General features: G+C 42.2%; 1 protein-coding gene across 3 annotated transcripts; it reads right to left on the bottom strand.

Annotated features, from left to right (window-relative positions):
* Positions 1-313: 313 nt before the first annotated feature.
* On the bottom strand, positions 314-24199 carry dtnba (dystrobrevin, beta a). 3 transcript variants are annotated; one of them, XM_061091012.1, is made up of 21 exons: positions 24134-24199; positions 18522-18572; positions 15744-15835; positions 14538-14618; positions 14174-14387; positions 13489-13574; positions 13083-13237; positions 12808-12907; positions 12419-12585; positions 10903-11027; positions 9789-9860; positions 8938-9015; positions 8594-8678; positions 8323-8402; positions 8026-8142; positions 6920-7016; positions 5409-5562; positions 4509-4598; positions 4250-4297; positions 2556-2588; positions 314-2359 (listed from the first exon to the last, which is right to left on the bottom strand). In XM_061091012.1, the coding sequence occupies exons 3-20, from the start codon at positions 15832-15834 to the stop codon at positions 2581-2583; spliced, it is 1848 nt and encodes a 615-aa protein (XP_060946995.1). In that variant the 5' UTR covers position 15835; positions 18522-18572; positions 24134-24199; the 3' UTR covers positions 314-2359; positions 2556-2580. The 3 variants fall into 3 exon arrangements, with proteins under 3 accessions (XP_060946995.1, XP_060946996.1, XP_060946994.1); XM_061091013.1 differs by having other exon boundaries at positions 2556-2585; positions 8594-8681; XM_061091011.1 differs by having other exon boundaries at positions 8594-8681.
* Positions 24200-25457: the final 1258 nt, after the last annotated feature.

Genomic DNA, 25457 nt, shown 5'->3' on the forward strand with positions numbered 1-25457 from the left:
TTAGAAAAAGTGCAATACTTCAGCGGAGGGAAGTCGAGGAATTTCACAACTGGGTCACTTTCCAGGAATAGAGTGGAGAGTGTGGTTTCCGACTTATTAGATGTTTCAAATATTCTGCCAAACTGCAGCAGGAGGAGAACATGGACAAACAAGGAAGGAAGGAAAGATGGAAAAATCTAAAAGCTTCTGAATTCTATTAATACATTTTGTTGTGTTGGTGTAATTGCTCTGAGCCTCAGGAAAAAGTCTGTGGTGTCGAGAAAGAAGTGAACAAAGTGTCGTCAGCCACAGGAAACAAGCAGAGGCTCAGCGGTTTGATGTTAAATATCATTTATTGCAGATGATCCACACGTTTCACTCGCCCGCCTCAGCTCCGGCAGGTTCAGAGCTGAAGGAGTTTCATGTCTGGACGAGTCTTTCCTGTCAGTCTTGATTTCTCTCACTCTCCCTTTTTCACACACACACACACACACGTTGAAACATGAGTTCATTCGTTTATTAAAACACTGGCACTGTCAGTCAATCATCGCTGCGGACTCAGAACGTGATAATCCCAGCCGCAAGTAATCAGTCGAACAAAGTGGAGTGGAGAAATGTACATTACAGCAAAGTACAGCTTCCTGTGAATTAAAATTAAAAAAGACATCTCACGGCTGGTACATGAAGATCAGATCCACCTGATGTGACTCGAGCTCAGTGAGTCGCTTTGGCTCCGGTTGGATTTGCATAAAAACGTTGGGCTGAAGAGTTTTGAGGTGCCGGGGGGGCGGAGTAAAGTTCAACTTCCACAACCAGAGGCATTTTACAGGGAGATTCAAAAGCAGCAAAGAGGAGCAAAGTGTGAGGAGTTCATTTTGTGTTTTATTTAACAGTTTCAGGACTTGAATGGACAAAATTCTGTAATTTCAAAAATTATTTCTGATTATTTTCTTCGTCCGTTGTTGCAAGAAATTAATTGGGTATTTTTTAAAAATGTTAATTGATTTCTAACTCTATCAAAATATAATAAATAAGGAGTTAAGATCAAATTTAATCAAATATTACACATTTTTAAATAATTAGCTCCAGAATGTGCTTATTGTTTTTTTTAATTTGTTGGCAGGATCAATACAGGAAACTACTTTTAAACTTGGAGGGAGAACGTCTTACATGTTGGTGCAGATGTGGATTAAAGGGGGAACCAGGATTTATGTTTCAATTTCTTTATATATTATGACAAATCATAATTCAGATGATCAGACGACTTGCTTTTTTCTATTATATATTAATTCTATTAAAGCTGTCGGACTGTTGTTGGCTGGTTATCCAATATTTCACAAATTAAAACCACAGATTATTTTTTATTTCTCTTCTTGAACTGATCCTTTAAAAGAAAACTTTTCAAATGGGCATTAAGGATTTACGAATCTTCACCTCCCACTTTGCTGCTCTACTGCTGCCCCTTCCCTGTTCAACACACACACACACAGACACACACAGACACACACACTTGCTCTCACACACAGTAATCAGATATGACCTCTCTAACCGTGGTCCCGCTGCAGGAGTGGGATCCACAGAGAGGCCTGGACGACCTGAGCTGCTTCCAGCACCACGGCTCTAATCGGGTCCAGGTTTCAGATCTGCACCGACTCTTCAACTCTTCAACTCTGCATCGCTTCGACCAGACGAGGGGGGGGGGGCGCCTCGCCGGCCTCAATGCAGCAGGAAACATTAAAGCTTACAGCAGGGCCCGACCACACTGGCGAACACAGAAGCACTCAACCGAATGAATAAATGTCAAACATCAAATCAAAGCAATAAATACTAAGCACACAGTGCTGAAACTTAAAACGTTACATCTCACTTCCTGTCTCTCTCTTTTTTTACTTTCCTATGCTCCTCCTCTCACGTGGTTACGTACACTTCCTCCTTCCTGGTCCGGAAACTTTCCTCCTTTTAAAACAAAAACTAATCCTTCACAAATGTCCTGAACGCACCTCATCAGTCTCCTCAGGGTCTCTCTCTCTCTCACTTGCTCGACCATCTCGCAACTCGGGGGAAAAACGCACACACTCACACACACACACACACACACACACACACACACATGCTACAGTACAAATCAGCAGGCATCCGTCTGCTCGTTTAGCTACACACGATCAAATCAAAAGACTAACGTAAAACCACAGTGACCAGACACACACAGAATCACAGCTATACATCAGTAGGGACCCCCCCCCCCCCGCTGTGGGGGTCATTTGGTGTCCAGCATCGTGATTGGTTGATCGGCAGTGGAGTGCTCATCCTCATTGGCTAACGAGGGTTCCAAGAAGATCCGCTTGAATCACTGCAGGGTCTGAAGGATGAAACCTCGCACCTGAGGAGAGAGAGACACATCAGAGGATTTCATTATTCTGTCACATGGAGTTTAACAGTTTCACCTTTTAGGAATATGCTCATGAACTTTCTCCTCAAGACTTAGATGAGTTTATTAAGTCTGTGAGTGAAAACACGAAGCTGGAACCAACAACTGGGTATAAACAGTGAAACTGAGAAAGAAACAAATGACTTACTGCTTTAGTTGTTCCTCCAATGATTTTAACCTGCTGGAGAAAGAAAGTTGTGTTAGAAACAAGTGAAACAAGTGCTTCAGGATTCTGACAGAAACTAGAAATACGATTCAGACCAGTTCTTACATAGAAACTTAAAATAAAACTGTGCTAACTCCAGTGGAAAAACTATGATGTGGATGATCTATCAGGGTTTCTTATGCAGACTGAACCCTGGCCTCCTGTCTGTCTGTCTGTCTGAGGGGGGGGGGGGGGTAGTATTGTAATGAGTTGTTAGTCTGGGCCGGTAAGACCAGGAAGTAGTTTGACCACCTTGTCTCTGCAGGGGGTCCTCTCGTAAAGAGGAGGGGCTCCATAAAGCAGCGGGGAATGAGACGGCGTGTTAATGAACGAGAGCACCTGGAGGACGAGTGGCGCTGAGTGGACGGCGTGCACGTGGGCGCGCACGGACACAGACTAACAGGGCAGGAAAGGTCGAGAGTTAAAGGCAGAACTTGGGACGTTTGCCTGAAATGATCCTGAAGGTCTGTGTGCGGGAACGTAAACGTCGGAGTCAGTTGCCGTTAGTGAGACTCACTCTGAGTTTTTCCAGCCAGCACCACGGTTAAAACTCATGAGAAAGTCTGAGGGGGGGGGGGGATCCCTGCTGTGTCTTTATGTGTGAAAGGGAAACTCTGGAAAACATCCAGACTCACTTGTTGGCAGAGTTCACGTCCCTAAGATGATAAAAACTTAAAGGAGATTTGAGGATATCCCTGTACTTTCTCTCAAGTTACTTTCCACTACAGGCTTTTTTTATTAGATTGTGAGTTTACTACTTTTACTCAAGTGAAGGATCTGAATACTTTTTACAGTTTAACCCCATTTGTTCTCGCTGCCGGACGTATGATCAAGAACCGCAGAGAGAGAAAAGTTCAGGCGTGCCCTCGAGAGCCGAGAGGAAACATCGACTCAGCTGAAGTGTGGACGAGCGGATTAACTTCCTCTGAGCCCTCGGGGGGGAAACGTACTCTGGCTCTGTGATGGTGAACTCAACATTTGGTTATTTTAGATTTCCTTGAGAATGTGTAAACTTGGGCCACGGAGAATAAAGATATTTCACTTGATTGGATATTAAAGATCGTAATTATCAGATGTATTGGGAAAGGAAAATAATGAACAATCTCTTATCGTGGATTAATACGACGCAGCCTGAGGTTTTCTGTGGGTTAATAACTTAACAAAAATTGAAACAGTTTAATAAAACATAACAACAAATAATCACGGTTCAATCTAAATTAACTGAACCAAACTCTTCACTGTCATGAGATCCCACTTCTGGTCTTTCTTGTGTGATCAGGATTTTCCATGAAAAACCATTGGAGACACGGCCGTGGAAATCAGATTACAAATTATTTTGGGATTTTAAAAAAACTCCCCAATTCTTCACAGATTTTAAGCGAAAAATCCTCTAAGAACGAAGCATGGAGTCAATGAGAGGACTTTTCTGTTCATTTTATTTATTTTTTACTGGTATTTTTCATGTATTCAATATGTTTTTTCATCGTTTGTTTTTCATTGATAAGGTTACAATAAAAAATACACTGATTATTAGCATCTGGCTCTGTTGTTATTGTTAATTCAGCAATTTGAAAATGGAGAAAATGTTAGGGACACTTCAGACAAGATATGACTTTACTGAGAAAAGGTGAATGTACCTCTGTCCTTCCCGTTCAGCAGCCGCTCCTCTTCCTCCCGACCATCATCTAGTCAGAGTCAAAAGTCACCACGTGAATGTGCGTCAAAACAAAATGGTTTTAGAAACTTGTCAATTATATCAAACCAGAAACTGAAGAGAATTCTCATCATTAATACAAATTACATTCATTCAGAAGCTACAGAAATGAGTGAAGAACATCTGCAGGACAGTGAGGGAGTGTGTGTTTGTGTTGTTTGTGTTGTTTGTGTTGTTTGTACCCGAGTGCAGCTCTTTGACCAGGGAGGACACAGTGTTGGTGATGGAGTCAGCTGCCACCAGAAGGTCGTTTCTCAGGTTCCTTCTGGAGCCTGAAGTAGAGACACGCAGGAAAAACAACAACTATCCTTATCTACTGCTTTAATGTATGTATTTTAACAGCCGTGTGCTTCTAACCCTGGAGGTCACGCTTGGTAACTGCGTTTCCAAATGTGAAATCTTTCTGAATTGCTGACATTCACTCTAACTTTGGCTAATGCTGCTCTACCAGAAACAACTTCTTGACTTGCCAGTGGCGGAGTAAAGCAACTTACTGGTGAGACCAATCTACTTCAAAGACTTCAAATATTTGCCGATGCGCTAGTCAGAATTTTTAGCTGTACCAGAACATCTCTGTTAAACCAAAACAAAACCATAACAAACCACAACCCAGACATAAGACTTTTAAACTCCTCCACCAAAACTCCACCAAACCAGCACCGTGGCATATTTGAACATTTGCACTACTGCACAAATTGCACTATTGTTGTTGTATTTTTCTCTTCATCTGTAAAGATATATATTTTAGATATATATATTTTATTTTCTATTTTACATTTTTGATATTCTATTTCATTCTATTTTACACTATTTCTATTTTATTTTATTTTTTGATAATTACTTGAGCATTGCTTAAAGAGAGCCTGTGACTCAAGTATTTCATTGCCAGCGACTGCTTCATGTTATCTCTGTGCATTTGACAATAAAAATCTTGAATCTTGAATCTTGACATCAAATGGAAACAATTTACTTCACAATGAAGCACACGCACGACTACAAACACAGTTTTTCAGCCGGTAAAACTTGTCGCAGCAGGAATGTAAACACTCACTTATAGAAGCTTTCTCCAAAATCCCTCTCACCTTGAGCAAAGGCCTCTTGTACGTCCCCCCCCACCCCGGCGAGGGAGTCCTGGGGGGGGTACATGTGAGCCTGCGGAGACGCGGCACCTACAGAGCGAGCGGCTGATGGACTCGGCCGGGAAGGAGACGCGTGAGAAGAGCCAGCGGCCTGCGCCTGAGAGACGGGTTCAAGAGGCTTGTTAGGACCTGGAGGCGTCTGTGACACTGTTCTCACAACTCAGATCTCCTGAAAAGATTTGTCTGACTTCAACAAGAGGCCGTTAACAATCCAAAATATCAAGGTTGCAATTAGGGTTGCAAAGGGGCGGAAACTTTCCGGTAAATTTCCAGAAACTTTCCATGGGAAGTTAAGAATTTGGGGAATTTTGAAAAAAAAATTAAAAAAATACACAAATTAAACGCTGAGCATTAAAACATCATTCAAAACTCTATTTTAAAGATGTATGGAATGCAGCACACACTGCACGTTGAGTTTCAACCCTCCACTGTGCATTCTTCCATCACATGCACAGATAACTCCCAGCATCCTTCACTCTACAGCAGGGCTATTGAGGCCTGCTGTAGAGTGAAGGACTAGTCAGGTAAGTTTCCATGATATTACTGGGGAAAATATATTAGCATGCTGATTGAGGATTGTTCATCTGTTCATCTAGCCTATTTCCATTCATTTATCCATCAATTGTAAAATATTTTTACAGACGATTCCAATTGTTTGGCTAACTATTTATATCTCTGGCATTGCATTAGTGTTTTTTTACAAACTTTTTTCTCATCTTATTCTACAGAACATTGCCACGTGCACTATCTCATGTGTGGAGACATTTCACCCCATCCAATGTAGAAGGAAAGGCTGTGTACATTTGCAAATACTGTGCAAAGACCTATGTTAAGAATGACACAACGATGCAGAAGCATATAGTCAAGTGCCCAAAGTTTCCTCAGGGCTCAAATAAGCCTATGACAAAACAAAATGTTTATATTTATGTCTGTATATGACAAGGTAAGTACAGGTAGTATAAATTACCGTATATTCCCGTTAATTCCCATGGAAAGTTTCCAACTTTGAATATTCCCGGAATTTTGCAACCCTAGTTGCAATTCAGGAAATGAATTTGCCCGCACGGCTTGACATTTTTTGAAAATTTTGATATAAAAAGGCTAAAGCTCAACATAACAGGGAGAAACTTACTGCCTGTCGCTGCTCCTCATCCTACAGGGGCCACAACATGGGCAGTGGTAAACAAACAGGGAGGAAACGGAAGGAGAAGAGGAGGTCAGACTCAGTCAGAGGCAGAAACAGAGGAAAAATGAGACAAACAAGGAGGAAGTGGCAGAGAGGAAGTGAAGCTTGTTACTGCAGCAACAGAGAAAGAGAAGAGGCAGGACACCGGGCTGAAGGCGATAGGCAGTGTGTGAGTGTGTGTGTGTCTGTGTGTGTCTGTGTGTCTGTGTGTGAGTGTGTGTGTGTCTGTGTGTGTCTGTCTGTGTGTGAGTGTGTGTGTGTGAGTCACCTTGAGCAGCTTCATCAGTCCCTCCAGCTGCACCATCAGCTCCCTCCTGCTCTCTTGGAGAGACGACATCCTCTGCTCCAGCTCGTCTTTCCTCTGTCTTCAGCACAAACACACAAACACACAAACACACACAAACAGCTTGTGTCAGGAGGAAACAGGAAATAAAAAAGAACCAAAGCATCAAGACTCTCTGGAGCTAGAAGCTGTAGTAAGACTCAAATAAACAGGATGGAGAATTTCCAAAAACAGAGAAATAACCAACAAGGACAAGACAAGGGCTCAAAGAGTAATCTTTCGTTTTTCCTACAGAAGAAACTCAGTGTTTCCACCAAGACAGGACAGTTATCCTCATGTGTTCATTGCACACATTAAAATATATCAGTCCCCTAAGTATGCCTGATTTATTTATCAAGATTCATGAATTATTCTCTGGGAAAACAGCAAAAAAATGTCAAAGTATCTACGTTTTCAGGAAAATATAAGTTTCAAGCTGAGGAGTGAGGTCAAAACTTTGTTTCTCAGTATATATATTAAATATTACAATCAAATACTTTAGTAGAAACAACACAGTATATTATGATCTGCTCAAATTCATGCCACTTTGAGTAGAAATTCAAAATTTACAAGTCTGGCACCCCCATGTGGTGATCAAGAATATACCATGACACAGTGACCTCATTCTAATATAAAAAATCATCTGAAAGACGTGAGCATCTCATAAAAACTAATATATCACTAATAATACATAATTATATAATAAATAATAATAATAATAACTGTTCATACATATTATATGTTACAGTGAACAACCATCAGATTAAACCCGCTCACTTCCAGCTCCTCCTCTTCCTCCTCTGACTTTTGTTTTCCACACTAATCCTAAACATGTTGGTGTTGATTTTTTAGCTTTTCAAAAGGTCGACCATCTGCCGCCGCCATCTGCCATCAAGCCCCCCCCCCCCTGTGTGCCGCAGAGCACCAGGGACCAGTTCCCTCCGAACCCAACAGTGGGATCTCTGGACCTTTTTGAACATGTTGCTGTCCGTTTGTGTTCGGCAGGTTTTCGGTGTAACTCCTGATCCTCGTGATGCGGAGCCGGTGTTTACCTGAGCAGGCGCAGCTCGGCCAATAGGGTGGGGTTGGTGCTGCCCCCCCGCTCCGGGCTGAGTCGGCAGGCGGCGTCGTGCTCGGTGCGGAGATGTTTGATCTCTGCCAGGATCTCTCTAGGAAATGTAGAAGATGAACAGAGAGTTCAGCTCAGGCCGGGGACCGGGTGGAGAGTCAGGGGCAAAATAACAGGTTTTATATTCTTTTTGGAAGGAAAAATGAAGTTGAGACAAAGTGAATGTGAGAAGCGGTGGAACACACAGAGTGAGACAAACTGTGTGCTGACCCGTCTCTACCTGTTTTTACTCTCCAGCTGAGCGATGAGCTCCCTCTTCTGCTTGTTCACGTCAAAGTTGATGCTCCGGTTCGGTATCACCTGAAAAACACACACACACACACGAATACACACACAAATAACTCACTTATTGGAACAATGACTGTGGGTTGATCATTGATCATTGAATGACCACAAGTGTGTGTGTCCGGAGTTCTGTGCACGTGTAACATACAAGGACCTGATTGAAGATTTGCATATAATGGTGTTAGAAACAAATGAGCTGAACTCACTCCTGAACCTCCAGACTCCGCCAGGCGGGAGGTGTAGCGGGCGATCAGCTTGTGCTCCTCATCCTGTCTGCTGGGACAGTCCACACTACTGACACACACACACATAACACATACACACAACACACAGTGCAGGAACGTCAGCAACATATGACTAACGATCACCATCATGGCAGCTGATGATTCTTTTCCATTATTTTGAAATCGTTGACATTTTCCTGAGTTGTCAAATGTCCCCTGTGAGCCACTGTCGCTGTTACTTGGCAACTGTCTCCTGCACATTCTGGTGTCTGATCAAACAAACATGTGACCAGCCTGTAGCAGGTGACCACGCCCCCCCCTCTCACCGTGGGCTGCTCTGGAGACGATTCACGTAGGCGGCGATCAGAGCGTGTTCCTCGTTCATGCGCTGAGCCGCCGCCAGACTGGACGACAGACACAGAAAACCACAGACAGGAAATAACCCGTGAGCTTGAAAGACTGTGATTATAAAACCAATTTTTTCTAAATTTGCAGGAATCACCACAGCTTTGTTTCACCCTGACGGATAAATGGCTAATCATCTCATTATTATATACCAACCCACTGTCCATCCCTTTACTGGCTTTACCCCATGCACGGACTTTACCACTACTTATTCTCATATATTTATATATGTATATATATGTATATATTTTTGTTGTTTTTTATATATATATATATACTTTTTTTTTTATTGTACTTTCCACTCCAGCAGCACAAGAACACTTCCCTACTGGACACTGACACAATCACATCATTGCATTCCAATCCTGTATCTGTAAATATATTCTCCGTATGTGATTTATTTATGTATGTCAGTGACGTGTTTTAAGTGTTAACTGTATAAGCTACTGGATGTTCTAAATTTCCCTCAGGATTAATAAAGTATCCATCTATCTATCTATCTATCTTTCTAATTTACATTTTTGACATTATCGTATAATTCTAATATCGTGCTTTTTAACTCCTGCAGTGAACTAGCTGCTGCAAAATACTTTTATTTTCATTAAATCGAATCAAAACCATGTAATTGGCAGTTGATGTAAAGTTATTGCACAGTAAAACTGTGATTTGCACGTAACAAAAGAATAAAGCCAGTTGTTAAAAACCCATTTTATGACGACACTAAAACATTATGGCCTGGGAGGAGCTGGTATTCTATCTATCGAGTCTTTACCGTTTGGTGGAGCCCGGTGACGACGAGGACAGCATCATGGCCTCATTGGTGTTTCCAACAGGCCGGGAGGGGCTGCACGAACACAAACACACAATGAGTCGGATCCATATCATCAACCGCACAATTACAAGGTGATAACAACGACATTAAACCGTTCAAACACAAAAGGCCTTCGGATGAAAGAAACGCACATTCTCAGCCTCACATTCTCTCACACACTCTGCGTCTGCTCCTCTGTGCATTCATGCACCAGTGAATCGTTCTCGTCTGAGCAAACACACACAGGCCAAAGATCGCCAGAGGGAGAGAGAGAGAGAGAGAGAGCGAGAGAGAGAGAGAGACAGTGAGCACGAACAGAAACGACAGAAAGTCTGATAAACCTTGTGTGAAGTTGGACAGATCTTTACTCACAGCAGTGCTACGTGCTCGGCCCTGAACCTGAGTCTAGTCAGAGCTTCGCCGGTCTGTAACGACCACGTCTGTCGGCGCTCGTTGGAAAATCAAACAGTGGGAATCCAGCGAAAAAGGGGGCGGGGCCGCTGCAGCGAGAGCCGGCCGAAGAGGCGGGACTTTGGTTTTATTCATGTTATCATAACTTTCTGTGCACGTGTAACTTTGGTGACGGCCACAGAAGCGAGAGTCTGTGAGGTGATGGTTAATGTTTCACCTTTTGTGACGATAAGACCTATTATTATTTATTCCCATCATATTTTTTGTTAGTTTCTCGATTTTTACTTGATTTTTGGTGCTGATAGTTCCAGTAAATACAATACAAAATATTATTTTATGATTTTTCTAGTTAACCTGACGTTATGTGAGTGAATCTGATTCAATATTATCATTTAGTCGAGTATATGTAACTTATGTTGACTAATAATATTCACCAGTTCTATATAAACAATTAACACTATAGCAGAAAACTGTGTTTTATTGATTTAATGATTGAATATATTTTTATCTTGTAAATGTACGATTTCTTTTTCAAGAGGAATAATCTGTAGTTATTTGTCTTGCATGTGTTACATACGCTCAACCCTGGTGTGCGTTATGAAAGATGTATGTACAGTGTGTGTAAGTGTGTGTAAGTGTGTGTGTTCGTGCTGCGAGGACTTACACGATGTTGGCGAGGTTCAGCGTCCTCTCAGGTTCCTCTGGATAGATCGGGTGGGGGGGGTCTCTCGACGACACGCAGCCCAGAGTCCTGCTCAGGGCTCGACCAAGCTTAGTCGCTGGGGACTTCTACAAACACACACAGAGACACAAACACACACAGAGAGAGAAACACACACGTCAGGTCAGCGTTCATAGCCCGTGTGACTGAAGCAGCGTTAACTGCATTAAGAGCAGGACTGAACTCTGTGGAGGGAACAGTTAATCTTGAAGGATGAAAGTCTGAACTCGTGTTATCAGTTTGTTGTTGTTGTATGTCAGCGGCTACAGACAAACCACAGCATCAGTTGCACGCTCACACATCCGGGTGAGGAATCCCTCCTTCACTGCAGGAGTCTTTCACATTTCTATCGTTTATTTGCATCGTTTCTCTAGAGAAGATCATTAAAGACACGTTTGTTGAACTAATGAATTCTTCATAATTGAAGCTTCTTGCTGAACATTGGAGATAAACTCTTGTTTTATTATAACTTCTGTCTTTTTAACTGATCTGTGTTCACTCTGTGCACGACTTAAAATAGAGATATCTTTTCCATAACATAAATCTCATACACAACTTCAATCCATTCATCAATTGTGGGAGGGTCCACTTTATCTTTTACATTTCTATCTTTTATTTTCATTGTTTCTCTAAAGAAGATCATTAAAGACAGGTTTGTTGAACTAACTCTGGAGAATAAACAAAGTCCAACAATGTGTTGCTCTGTGAGTGGAGCTCGGACTGAGTCGTCCCACTCACTGATGGGGGGATATTACCCATGATCCCCGGCTTCCTGAACCAGAAGAGGGGCCACTGCAACAAATCCACCAAACTCTGTTTTACAATTCTTCATAATTTAAGTTTCCTGCTGAACATTGGAGATAAACTCTGTTACTATAACTTCTGTCTTTTAAACTGATCTGTGTTCTTAAAATAAGAGCCGTGCAGCACCGAAGGTCGACAGGTAAACTGAGAGTGAACTGAATCCTGAAACTGAATCCTGTGGGAGGTGAAGTGCAAAGTCCAAGGAGGATTATTAGGAGAGATTTACTTTGACGGGCAGGAGCAGCAGTGTGGAGGAGATTAATTCCTGAAACATTAATAAGACAAATGATGCCAAGTCTGAGCGATGAATAATTCAACGACTAGGTTTCCATCTATTTATACATCATTTAAATACTGAAAACATTCTCTCACTCGAGCCTCGAGCAGATGTTTGTTAAGTATTATAAAGATTTTACATATTTCATTTCCAGTCAGACTTTTGGATTTAACAAATCACGACAGCAGTAACCAGGAACATTTAATAAAATTAAAATATGAGGTAACTGAACTTTCTTCTTATTTCACTTTATACTTTAACTTTTCCCAATTGATCGGCAGCTTTAGTTACAAGATACTTAAAAACTTTAACACACACACACCCAGACAGAGATGGCGCCCCCTGGTGTGATGAACGAGTAATGGCACAGAGACTCACCCAGGACGAGTGCTCCTTCATCTGATGCTGGCTGCTGTGTGAGCCGCTCACGTTGCCGCGCCAGAAGCAGTTCTGACAGAGCTGGTAACCGCGGCAACGGAGGCAGCGGTAGCGGAAGCCCGTCATGCCGTCGCCACGACAGAAGGAGCACGACACGGGATGATAGACTGAGAGAGAGAGAGAGAGAGCGAGAGAGAGAGAGAGAGAAACATCAGGCCCTAACTCCATCGCAGACAGTTGATGAGTTTAGATCTTGATCTCAAAGTAAATATACTGCTATACTGGTAATACAAATATTTAAATATGTTGTATATATATATATGTGTGTGTGTGTGTGTGTGTGTGTGTGTGTGTGTGTGTGTGTGTGTGTGTGTGTGTGTGTGTGGTACCATGTTCCACATTGGCAAGACGGTGCATGAGAGGCAGCCAAACGAGACATTGAGGAGGCTCGGTAACAATGTCCAGGAACATGTTGAGCATCACCCTCTTCTACACAACGACAACAAATACGACAGACAATAACAAAAATTTAAAAAAAATCACAAACAAAAGAATAAGACGAGTTTAATCAAAACCCTGCGATAACTGGGTAGTTAGAAAATACAGCAGGGAAAGAAAACACTGTTTAAAATAAACTTTCAGATGAATCAGTAACTTCAGTGACCTGCTGTGGGAAGCACGAGCGTGCTGTTGTGTGTGTGTAGCCGAAGGACGGCGCTTCGTGAACAACGCTGGGCAACTTCAGAGCTTCCCTCAGGAAACCATCGAATTTGGACAGAACCATCACACCCCCGGAGTCAGATATCTGAGAAAACACATCTACACACACACAGACACACACACACAAACACACACACTGTTAGAGAGATGTTACATTAACCTTCTTTCATTCCCTTGAGATGCAACCTCACTATAAACCGTAAGCTCTACAACTCTTAGAGTTAATATTTAAGCGTAATATGCGAATCAACCTGAGAAAACAGCAGCACCGACGCACCTTCTCCACAAGGGGGCACATATCTAACACGGATACATCAACAACAAGCACATCACAGGCTGACAGAACTCACAGCGGAGTTTATCCACCAGTTTCCCTCCACACAGCATCGCCAGCATCGCCTTCACCGACAGCACCGTCAGTCGGCTTTCTGGTTCACTGGAGAAACACACAAACACACATTTGATTGAGATACACAACCCTGATTATCACATAAAACCCACTGTGAGGTAAACAGCAGTTATCAGGTAGTCTTCCACCTCTTTATTAAGCCAATTGTTTTCAACTATCTGTGTTGCTGCTGCTGCTATGGATACGAACACCAGTAGTAGCTATGCAGATGACTTATTATTTTCTAAATGCCACAGTTCTGTCCTCCTGCTTATTTAAAAAACACATTTATGTCTTTTTTATGCAACAGATCCTTAATCAGTCCTTAAATCTCCAAGCAAACTAAGATTCTTTGAGATTTGATCTTTCAGAAGAGCTCAGGTCAGTCAACAGTAAAATCCCAGCGCTGTGTAAGAAGATGTCAATAATTAATGAAGGTGTCTGAGAGTTTGGGGAAGTGTGAGTGTTGCCTTCACTGTCCAGCAGCAGCTTGGAGTTTATTAGATCAGCTTTCCTGCTCGGCTCATGCTTCTTACATTAACGTGTCCGGCTGGCTCGGTCCAGAATAGACTTAAAGACAATTTGAAACAGATGCATCATGGGAGATTCACACGCAGAACACTGGGATTACTCTGCATTGTAGTTACCTGTCCACGGCAGCCAGTAGGAAGTCCACGAACAGGGCGGTGCTCTCCTGCGGGTCGATGGTGTGCGTGGTGGGCAGCCGCTTGCTGAGCTGGTTGAACAGGGACGACACCAGGTTCTCCAGTCGGGTCACGGAGATGCCGGCGTTCAGCTCGACGGCGTTCAGACCTGCGTCCCGCACCGCCTCGATCACGTTGTAGATGTCGATCAGATGCACTGTAATGAGAGGAGGGAAGTTTTCTTATACTGGTCGTATTCCGGTATCTGTGTCATTCCACAACTTTTAATAGAAAACAGTGTTTCCTCCATCTGACATTGGTCACACAGAGAATCACGCCATGTTCCGTGACAGAAGCTTCGACTCACGGTTGCATCTCTTCTGTACAAACCGGAGCTTGCAGGATGTTCGATATGTAGAAAGACAAATGCCGTCGAGGTTCTGCTCCCCTGGGACGAAGAGAAGAAGAAGAGGCCACTTTGAAAATCTGCTGCGTCAGTAAATTTCAAAGTCATTCATCCTCACACAGAGTTTATGGCTCAAGGAAATGTTGTTTCTCAAGGAACAAAACATTTGATTTTATATATATTGTGGTTAAACAAAAAAATATCAAGCCTCAATTACATTTCTTGACATCTTAGGAATTATTGTCAACGTCTCACATTATATGACAATCGGTCAGTCCCCAATAACGATAAGGATAATCACTTATAATCACTTATCAATCAGGCTTTAATAGATACAGGATATTTATTATTGGTAAATCTTTTGACTCATGATCTTCTCATCAATTTCACTCAGAATATATCTCCTCTCGTCGGAGTGAATATCGATAAAGTGATATGTACGGAAACACATTAAAACATTTTCCAGGAAAAGAGACTAAAAGGTAGGGATGGGGGGAAAAATCGATTCAGTTACAAATCGCAATTCTTGTGAATGACGATTTTAAATCGATATGCTGCCTCCCAAATCAATTTTTAAAAACATATTTATTGGTTTATACCGGGAGGATATATTGGGGGAGCAACATCACCCCAGAGCATGTTGACCAGCTCTTGTTTTTGCACAAGAATCTAAACATACCCAAGCACTAGCTTTGTATCGCCTACATGCAAACAACAATAGCCTACTTTTTGTTTATTTCAAAGTTTATATTTTATTCATTCTATTTAATTTATCTTTTATTTATTGTTTAAAAGTAGCCTAAGTGGCATACATTTCTTAATCTGTCAGTTTGTGTGCAGTTGACAGGGGCTATACAATAAAAGGGCACATTTTTATTTATTTTCTCTTAAGTTAATGTTAATATTTGAAATAAAACTTGTAAAACTCTAAGCTTTAAAAAAAATAAATAACCAAAAGAAATCCCAGGAAATCATAATATCGAATCGCAATACCCACAGAAATCGCAAAACATATCGTATCGCCACCTAAGTATCGTGATAGTATCGTATCAGGAGGTCCCTGGCGATTCCCGTCCCTACTAAAAGGTGGTTCTGTGTGATCCTGTGAACAGAATTCCACGGATCCATCACGCTGGGTCGGTTCATTAAGGTTCAGAGGTCACTCACCGAGCTCCACGAAGATCTGCCGTCCCTCCGCTCCCGCCGTCACCGGACCCCCCCTCCCTCTGTCTCCTGGACCCCCCTCCTCCATCACCATCCTGCAACAGCCAAACACAACATGAGATCTCTTGGTGCCAGAGTGAAGGAAATCAAAACATCACGAGACAGTTACAATGTTTGACGGAGGTGGAAAACTGTTTTATGTAAATAACTGATGTAATAAACAGTGTAATCCTGCAATCACCAGTCTCCAGTTTGGTTTGTTGCAGCTACAATAAGTGTGTGGATATTGTGAATTGTAAAAATATGTGTTTACAGTAACCTTAAGAAAGGTCCATCCTGCTCCCCCCCCACTGAGAGACCATTAGTACGACCTTTTAGCTCTAATACGGGATCACAGGTGATGTTGAAACACCTAAATACGACAATAAGTGTGTAATAAATGATTTAATTTTAGCTGAATCAATTTGTGATAGAAAAATAATCAGTCATCTCTATGCTACTGTGACTTTTCGATAATCAATCATTATTTTCAAGTATTTAATTTGCCTCCTATCATAGGTTTGTATGATAATAAGTTTAAATATCTTTGGAGTTGATTGGATTAAACACGCGTTTCAATGTCATGACCTTGAGCTTTAAAAAAACTTCGATGGGCATTTTCTTTACTTTATAGAAGAGAAACAATAATCGATTACTTATATAAAAGACCATTAAATAAAAATGTGCACGTCTGTAGTGTTACAGCCAGAGACAGTGAATAAGGAAATGTGGTGAACTAAGACATCAAAGTTCCATTATTTCAAGAAGTTGCTTAAAACTCAAGAAAAATCCTTTCGACCTAAAATGGGAAACACAATGTGTGTGTATTTTTACACACTGGTTTACTGTGTGCATACCGACACACCCGTCTAAACATCATGGGACCGGGTCCGTGAGAGAGGATGAGTGGAGCGCCTGGTAAATAAACACATTAATGAGAGCAGCTGATGTAATCTGATCTGCAGGCTGGCATTTAGAGGGCGAGAGAGAGAGAGAGAGAGAGAGAGAGAGAGAGAGAGAGAGAGAGAGAGAGAGAGAGAGACAGAGAGAGGTGGAGGGGGGGAGGGTGGACGGGCGGTGAAAGAAAAGAATAAGAAAAAAAAAAAAAGTTAGCTGTCAACCCCAACGCCGTCAGGTGACACGGAAAAGACCAGAGGATATCAGTCGCCGTGGCAACGGTTATACTACACCACGAAACTGAGAGACACGCACACAAATATTTGCATTCCTCGTACAAATGTGGTGACAGGCCGACCCCCCAACACACATACACACACAGACATGCACGTATAGACACACACACACCACCACACATGCACGTATAGACACACACACACCACCACACATGCACGTATAGACACACACACACACACAGACACGCACGTATAGACACACACGCACAAATTCCAGAGAGGATTTAAAAGCTTCCCAGGAGACTTCATGCTTCATCCAGACAAAAGGACTCTTCAGTCACTTTCACACACTCAAAAATGCACAGAAACACACACACACACACACACACACATTCACACACACACAGCTGTTTCTTTGCTCTTTCTTACTCCCTGACACACACACACACACTCCCGAAGCTCCTGCAGTCAAGTGCAAGTGTAACTTCGATGATGTGTCCCTGAGGAAGACACAACTACAGACTCACACACACACACACAACTGTGCACAGAGGACGTCTCATGTTCCTGAGAGTCACCTGGAGCTTCTTCATCTGAGGGGAGTTCCTGAACTGAACTGAACACTGATGGGAGTTGCTTTCTCACACTGTCAACATCGTGATTTGATCCACTTCCTGTCCGGTAGCACCACATTAACCTCACGTGAACCAACCAAATAAGGGCATGTGGCCATTTCCCAGAGTCTCACTGACTCATCAGCTACAACTCTGGACTCCTGTGATGAGTAAATTGTTATTTCCAGCCTGGCCTTGGTGATAACTACACCCTGTCTGTCTGTCTGTCTGCATATAGCTGACACGGAGGAACACTTGCTGTGTGAGGTTTGCTTCTTATTTTAACTTTTGAAGCTTTAAGCCATCGTAGATATAATTAACCTTCCTGCAATTACCCCCCCCAACTGTGTCAGAGGGCCAGGAACAGCCCCCGTGGGTCAAGGGGCCGAGAAGTGGCGCTGGAAATTCTTCAGATAGCAACGATACAACATCTGAAGCCACCAGGCCGAACATCAGGCGACACTACAACTACACAACTTGGTCAAGAAGTTGCTGCGTCTGTCGTTTGATGCTCTATTCTCTTGTGAGAGGACAAAGTCAAAACAGCTTTGTATCATTTTCTACTTTGACTTCTGTCTTTTCTCTTCAGGGTCTCGTTTATAGAAATGAAAGTACAGGGAACAGAAAGATGGAGAGAAAGAGAAGGGGAACAGAAAGAGGGAGAGAAAGAGAAGGGGAACAGACGTGGCTGACACATGCATGCGTGTTGCTTGTCTGTGATTGTGTGGGTGGCGCTGCACACTGACGCTGCACCATGGTGTTTTACTGTGGTCGACATTTGCTGAGCTACAGTAAAACACAACAACACACGCTGATCTGAGCACACACACACACACAAATACACACAGACACACACACTATGAACCACAGGAAGCGCTGTCTCTGTAATAATGCTTAATTTTAAAGAACGAACGGTGTCATTGTGTGTTTGTGTGTGTGTGTGTGTGTGTGTGTGTGAGTGTGTGTGTGTGTGTGTAGTGTGTGGATGTGGTCACCTCTCTGTGTCAGGGGGACACACAGGACTGAGGAGCTTCAACACAGGACGTCTAGCAGAGAGACACAGGGAGGAGAGAGAAGTCTTTTCAGTCTTCAAACAATAACGTCAAAGGCTCTTTAGAGACACACTGATAAAGACACACAATAAACACAACCAGTGGGACACACATTCCACAACTACATCTTCACACTAGATAAAAAAATGGATATGACTGTTTAATTTCAAACTTGTCGGTTTTGTAATATGCAGCAGTACAAAGCAGCGTAAAGTACACTTTATATACATGTACTGCACTTTACATGACAGGATATTACACAGAAGATGTAAATTAAAAAAGAGACAGAAGCATCAAACTTCACAAACACAAAAGACACAAATCTTTGAGAGAAGCAAATAGTACAAATTAGAGTTGTTACATAACCACCACACGTGTTGACATATGTCTCATACGAATATAATGTTCCCGTTCTACATCCTGTTACCAACCTCAAATGCCACATGTGATCTTAATAACAACTGTCAACTCTCAAAACCTGTTGACAGAGGAGAGACAGAATCTTGTTCCTAGTATCAAAGGTGTCGTCCTTGGTCAGATTCTTAGTCTTATGGAACATCTTCAAACATCTGGTTTTGTCTGAGCAGGTGTCCAAAGGTGTTCAGTTTAATATCAGAAATAAAAGATTATTTTTTAATGTATTTTGTATACTAGTGATGCATCAATACATTTCATTGTCTTGAGTTGTACACCCTGTTTGTTAGTTTTGTCTGTTTGTTTATTTGTTCTGTTTTTATGCCTTTATTTTATTTTATTTCAATTGACTCTTTTTTCTTTCTTTCTCTTTTCCTTTCATTTTGGCATAATTTCTTACTTACTCCTAGTACTTGTCTGTTTGTACTTAATTACCTGAAAAAACCTAATAAACATATTGTTAAAAAAAAAAAAAAATAAATAAAAGATTAAAGATCAAATCCTCATATTTAAAAAAGCTAGAAACAGCAAATATTTGACATTTTGCCAAAGAAAAGGAATTTTAATACAAAGACGATTAGTCGATGGATTAATCAACAAATCGTTAAAACTCTATAAACTTTTATGTTCCCCAACTAAAGTAGTGCGAGCTTTCACTTATACATCCTGCACTCACACAAACGCACACAGACACACACTCAAGTAATCACGCATGACTTAAATTAAAAAATATTATTGTGAGTTTCAAAAACATTTAATTTCTCACTTTTCTTCAATAGAGGGTGTGCATGTAGGGAAAGTGCATGTCAAAGGAGGTGTTGTGTCAGTGCAGGCCACCCACCTACTGCACCTGTGCATAAACAGATTCACACACACACACATACGCAAACCACACGCACAGACACACACAAAGCCCTCACACACACTCTACAGAAACTCCTCAGAACAGTGATTAAACTTATGCAGCACCAACACCTCAGCAGGGAAAATGGTCCTGAAAGCAAACACACACACAATCTACTGTCCCACAACCATGACACAAACACACACACTCTCACACACACACATGCTCACCTGCTCATAGAAGTCACTCACTCTCACTCTGAATCATTCGTAGCCTGGTTCAACAACAGAAAATTACCTCCGCGTTCGGTGTGTGGGAGTGAATCCACGAACTAAATGTTCACGAGTGACGAAGAAGAAGAAGAAGAAGACGACACTGATAAAGGGAAGCGCTTCAGGCAGGCGAGCTGGTACTAAAGAGAGGTAAGAGAGTGTTTACCCCCCCGCTGCACACCCCACACGCACCAGGCATGCCACATGACCACATCCAGCTGCTCTGTGTTCTCAAAATCTGCCCTGACAGGACCCGACCAGTGTGTGTGTGTGTCTGTGTGTGTGCGTGTGTGTGTGTGATGATATATTTACAGTCGACAACTTTAGACACTGTCGTTGCTGGAATACCTACGAGCTCCATTTATCCTCAAGACGACCTCGATTACTGTAACACACAAGGCAAAGCCACAAAGCTCTGCACACAATTTGAGAAACTTGGAAGTTTGTGTGTATTGTAGAGTCGAGTGAAGAACCGGTGGTTTGGCCTCGAGGGTCCTGAAGCATTTCAGACATAGTGGAGACCAAATGAAGTGAAATGTGGTGTGGAAAGTTTGAGGAGGAATCTATAACTTGATTTATTCCAATATGCTGCTGAAACCGTGGACAAATATCTCTTTGATAAGTAGCAGCATGTGTAGTTTGATATTTTTTATATTAATTATAACAATTAACATCACTCTGGACACAAGATGATGGTCTAGATAGAGAAGAAGTTGCACCTTGAGAAGAAAGAAAGTTTTTGTATTTAAGAGCATTAAAAAGGTCGAATTTCAAGCCTGAAATACCAAACTAAAAATGTGAAGATCTTTATCACCTGCAGGTTTGTTGGTTGAGCCTCGTTAAAATCAATTTCAACACCAGCCTCTTTACCACAGAGCAGCACCTGCGATGGTAACACCTACAAGCAGGTTGACCCCCCCCCCCCAGGCCTCTCCAATCTCTCGGCCTCCCGACCTCTGACCCCTGAGCTGCCATGGAGACGGCCCGGCTGACCTTGCCTGACTACAGGGGCGTCACCATGCAGGTAAAAACAGAAGCAACTCATATCTGGTTACAACTTTTTTTAAAGATGGACAACTTAGGGGGGGAGGGGGGGGTGTCTGGAGGACTGGTCAGGAAGCTATAAGTTTCTCTGAGGTAGTGGTGGTGCTGGTGGAGAAATACGTGCAAGCCCGAGCTCCTGGTCCCATTCTCAGAACAGTAATGTTTTTACGACTGTTGTGAAACTAACTTTAACTTTACAGGGTTGTAAAAATCCTCCTTTGCCGTCTTATTATTACGTTTTCAAGTGATTTTGTGTGATAAGCCGTCACACTCGTATTTCATAGTCTCACCGATATACCTGAAGCAACACGTCCCAGCAAACTTGCTTTGTATTACAACAACACAGAAATGCAGCAGAAATTTAAAACTCATTATCCGATTCCTATCAATTTACTACATTTACGCTCAAATCTGTGACTGCAAGTAAGTAAAGTTTAGGATTTTATCTTGGATTGGTAATCTGGCTTTCTCGATGGTGAGGGTTCCATCTCCAGTGGTGTGGTGGTCATGCTGGTTGCAGAGGAAGAATGGAGGGAATGCAAGGAGATAGAGACAGTACAGGTGGAGAAGGAGATAAAGATGTTAAGACGTGAAGAAGAATCCAGAGGGACCGGGACTCCAGAAGGAAGCAGAGAGTCAGACGCTAAGATGCTAAGGGACAGGAAGAGAGTGAAAGAGGACAACAAGTTTGATGATATGGCCTTGAGTCATCGAGCTGGATCGATGACTCACAGAGTTTCAGTGTCCTTGGTCCAAAACAAGGTCTTACTCAAACAAAGCTCGATGACATAACTGGGGAATCTGTGCTGGGAGGTAACCAACCATCTGAGAATTAACCTAAACGAGTGGCGAGCTCCGAGGGGTCGCCACAAGTGTCGGAGGCGAACATCCAACTGCTCTCACACGCACAAATAAAGCAACACTCAAATTACACTATAATTTAATTCTCGAGAAATTACGTAAACTAGAGGCTGGATAGGAATGGGCTGCTGCTAATTATAGGTTTCGCCCTCACAGCTATTATCTCCTCACCCGCGGTGGAGACAGCAACACAGAAGTCAGCACTACTGTAAATCAGCGTCTTCTCAAAGCACTTCCATATGGAGACGCTGAGATGAAAGGACGTAGAGAAGCCAGGGGGGGGGCGACCCGCTGCAGGTCACGTATACAGGTGAAACACAAGTATCTTCACTAATTCTTCATTCCTCTCATATTTAAGATCTCGTTCACGATGTAAATGCAGCGACAAGGGGGAAAGGTTGCGGCCTCCGGGGGGGGCAGCTCATCAGTTTTCAGTAATTTCGCACTTTTTCCTGTCATTCCTCTCTTTTCTCAGCTTCCTCCACAGGGGGGCGACAATTTGGAAAAGTCTGAAAACTGCCTGAACACACAATAAAAAAGAAACCTGGACTCAGTTTGGTTTTGCTGAAGTAGTTGAATTTTCACACTGTCTCGAATTCTACTTATAAAAGGTGCTCGGTCAGTTTCTGTTAAAACCACCCACTGTACGACATGACAGCTCCCAAAAATCTCCCCCTAGTGGCCGACTGCAGTACAGGTCATAAACCCCGGCCTCCTCCACGTTAGTAGACGGGAAATAGACCGAATTCAAAAGTTGCTACGCGTCAATTACTTGTTTCTCAAAGATGTTTTCTGTCGTTTGAGGTAGTTTCTTATCGCATTGATGTTTTTTCAAGTGTTACTTTGTCCAGTAAGTTTGGTTTTACTTTTGTAGTTTGGTTATTTGATGCTAATCCTAATTTGGCTTCATTTCTAGAAAGTGGGAGGAGTTAGAGACACATCGTCCATCTTCTTTTACTTTGAACTTCAATTGGAATACATACACCGATGTAGTACTATGGTGGTAAAAGGATAGAATTTAAGCTCTCAGCTTTTAGGTAGAGGTTCAATCCCCAGGATATACTGGTTGGCAGTATTAGCTCATAACAGATATCTCAGTATGAATATATCAGAAATACATGACTTTTCTCTAATACTGTACTATATGATACACATTTCAGAGGGTTGCGTTTCGGTGCCACACAAATGCTCGGGCCGTCTCCGCTAACACCACAGGTCACATCACACGATTCGTTAAAGAGACTGGCCGGTGATTCCGTGAAGTGAAATAAGATTTATTAATCACCAAAAAGGTCAAAGGTCATTAACCCAGCATTCTTCTCCCACAGCTGTTTCCATTCAGCTTGATGTGTTCTTATTGTACTGACACGTACCTGAGACTGTAGTGATTGCAAAGAAAGTTCATATTTATGTTTGGGGATACGTTAAATCGCGTAAAAATATTTTTGAATGGAGCATTGTTCCTCTCGTAGAAGGAAGCAGTTTTGATTTGAAAAGTGTTAGACATTTTTAATTATAACATCCAAACGTTAATTTTCTGGACTCTTTAAGTTTCCATTCAGCTTGTTGTAAACATGTACAAGCAACTTAAACCTGATGAAATCCTCAACATTCAATAAGCCGAATTCCACAGTGGACTCTGGTGATTTCAATAAATTAGACAATGATGCTGAATATTATTTGTAAATTTGAGGAATACTCGTTGTAAAATAAAATCTGCATATTTCTGAATGGAGCATGGGGCAGAACAGCAATAGTTTTGATTTATGACTGAACACTTTTTAGGGACAACTACACACTGCAGATTTTATTGAATTATAAAAACTCAAACTGTCTTTTCTCGACACGTTTGAGTTTATGATTTAATAAAAACAGCTTCTGGTTCTGCTTCTTGTGGCTCTGCCTCCTTCTGGGAAGCTGGGTGACATCTGAGCGGCCATGTTGCAGAAAAAAAGTTCAACTCTCCGTTCACCTTGTTCCAACGTGTACGTGAAACCCGCTCAAACTTTTCCTTTTCACAATAAAACCAAAACTTTCCCCAGGGATCAAACCTCAAGTTTCCCGTCTCTAACTCCACGTTGAATCCAGGTTGAATTAACGGAGCTCTGGGCTCTACTCACCGGGTCTGTTTTCCGCAGGTATTCAAACTCGCACATCAACACAGGAGCGCGTGTCACCGACCTCTTCTCCTCCCCCCCGCCCCCCCCTTCCCGGGTCCCGTTATCTATTCCCGCGGGTGACGCATGTGTGTGTCCGTCCCGGTTCCCGTAGCCTCTCCTCGGTCCTGTGAGCCGGGCTCTGCTGCTGCGAGGACGGGAACTTGGTTTGAAACGAGTCGCTCTGCCTCCTTGGTCCGTCCCCCTCCTCCTCTTCCTCCTCCTCCTCTTCCTCTTCCTCTTCCTCCTCCTCCTCCTCTTCCTCCTCCTCCTCTTCCTCCTCTTCCTCTTCCTCCCTCAACTCATCACTGGTTTCACTTCTAAAAGTAGTTGGTTCCCTGGGCTGCTTGAAATTAATTTTTTTATTTATCTTTATTTAACATTGGGTTATTTCACCATGGGCGTATCAGGAGAAAACCAGGCCCTGGGCACCAGATGTGGAAAAGACCCCCCCAAAATTTAGGAGCCGGACACCCCAACAGAGAGAGATGATGCTGCTGTTTTTGTTCCTGAATCTTTGAATTTTTATTTTATCGAGTCTCTTATAAACCTTTTTTGTGCGTACTTGAGTTTGTTTCGAGTCTTTTTGTTGTCGTTTCACATCCTTGTATTTGTCGTTTTGAGTTTCTTTTTTGTGTCACACTTGATTGTTGTTTTGCATTATTGTTGTTGTTGTTTGAGTCTCTGTGTTGTTGTTTTGTGTCTCTTGATAGTTGTTTTGCATCCTTGTAGTTATTGTTTAGAATCTGTTGGTTGTTATTTTTAGTCTTTGTCGTTGTTTTGTGTCTGTTGATGGTTGTTTTGCATCCTTGTAGTTGTCGTTTTGAGTCTTTCTTTGTAATATATATAATATGTTCCCCAGTATGAAGTGGAAAGCAAACTCTAAGTGACTTAAGTAATTATACTCACATTACCTTACTACTGGCTGCAATTTGTGTTTTATAACAATAATGTAACTCACAGTTTTAAGTAAGATCGGATGTCACATCACTTCAACAGTGTGACTCTTCCTCTTCCTCTGTTCCTCTTCCTCTCTGCATCGTGTTTGACAAACCTTCATTCTGCAGAGGTTGTGAAATTCCCCGGCACCGTGTGATAAAACAACACACACTCCCCTGTTTGCACTGCTTTAGGTTGATTACAGTGAAAAGGAAGCATTTAGAGTCAACTGATTAGTTGATTGAAGTTTGAAAATGATGCTTTTATGCCAATGAATCATTAATCTATCATTGAAATATAGAATGAAGTAGTGGATGAAGAACTGCAGTATTTAATGATATTAAAAATA

Source organism: Limanda limanda, chromosome 18 (assembly GCF_963576545.1).
Source record: "Limanda limanda chromosome 18, fLimLim1.1, whole genome shotgun sequence".
NCBI classification, from domain to species: Eukaryota; Metazoa; Chordata; class Actinopteri; order Pleuronectiformes; family Pleuronectidae; genus Limanda; species Limanda limanda.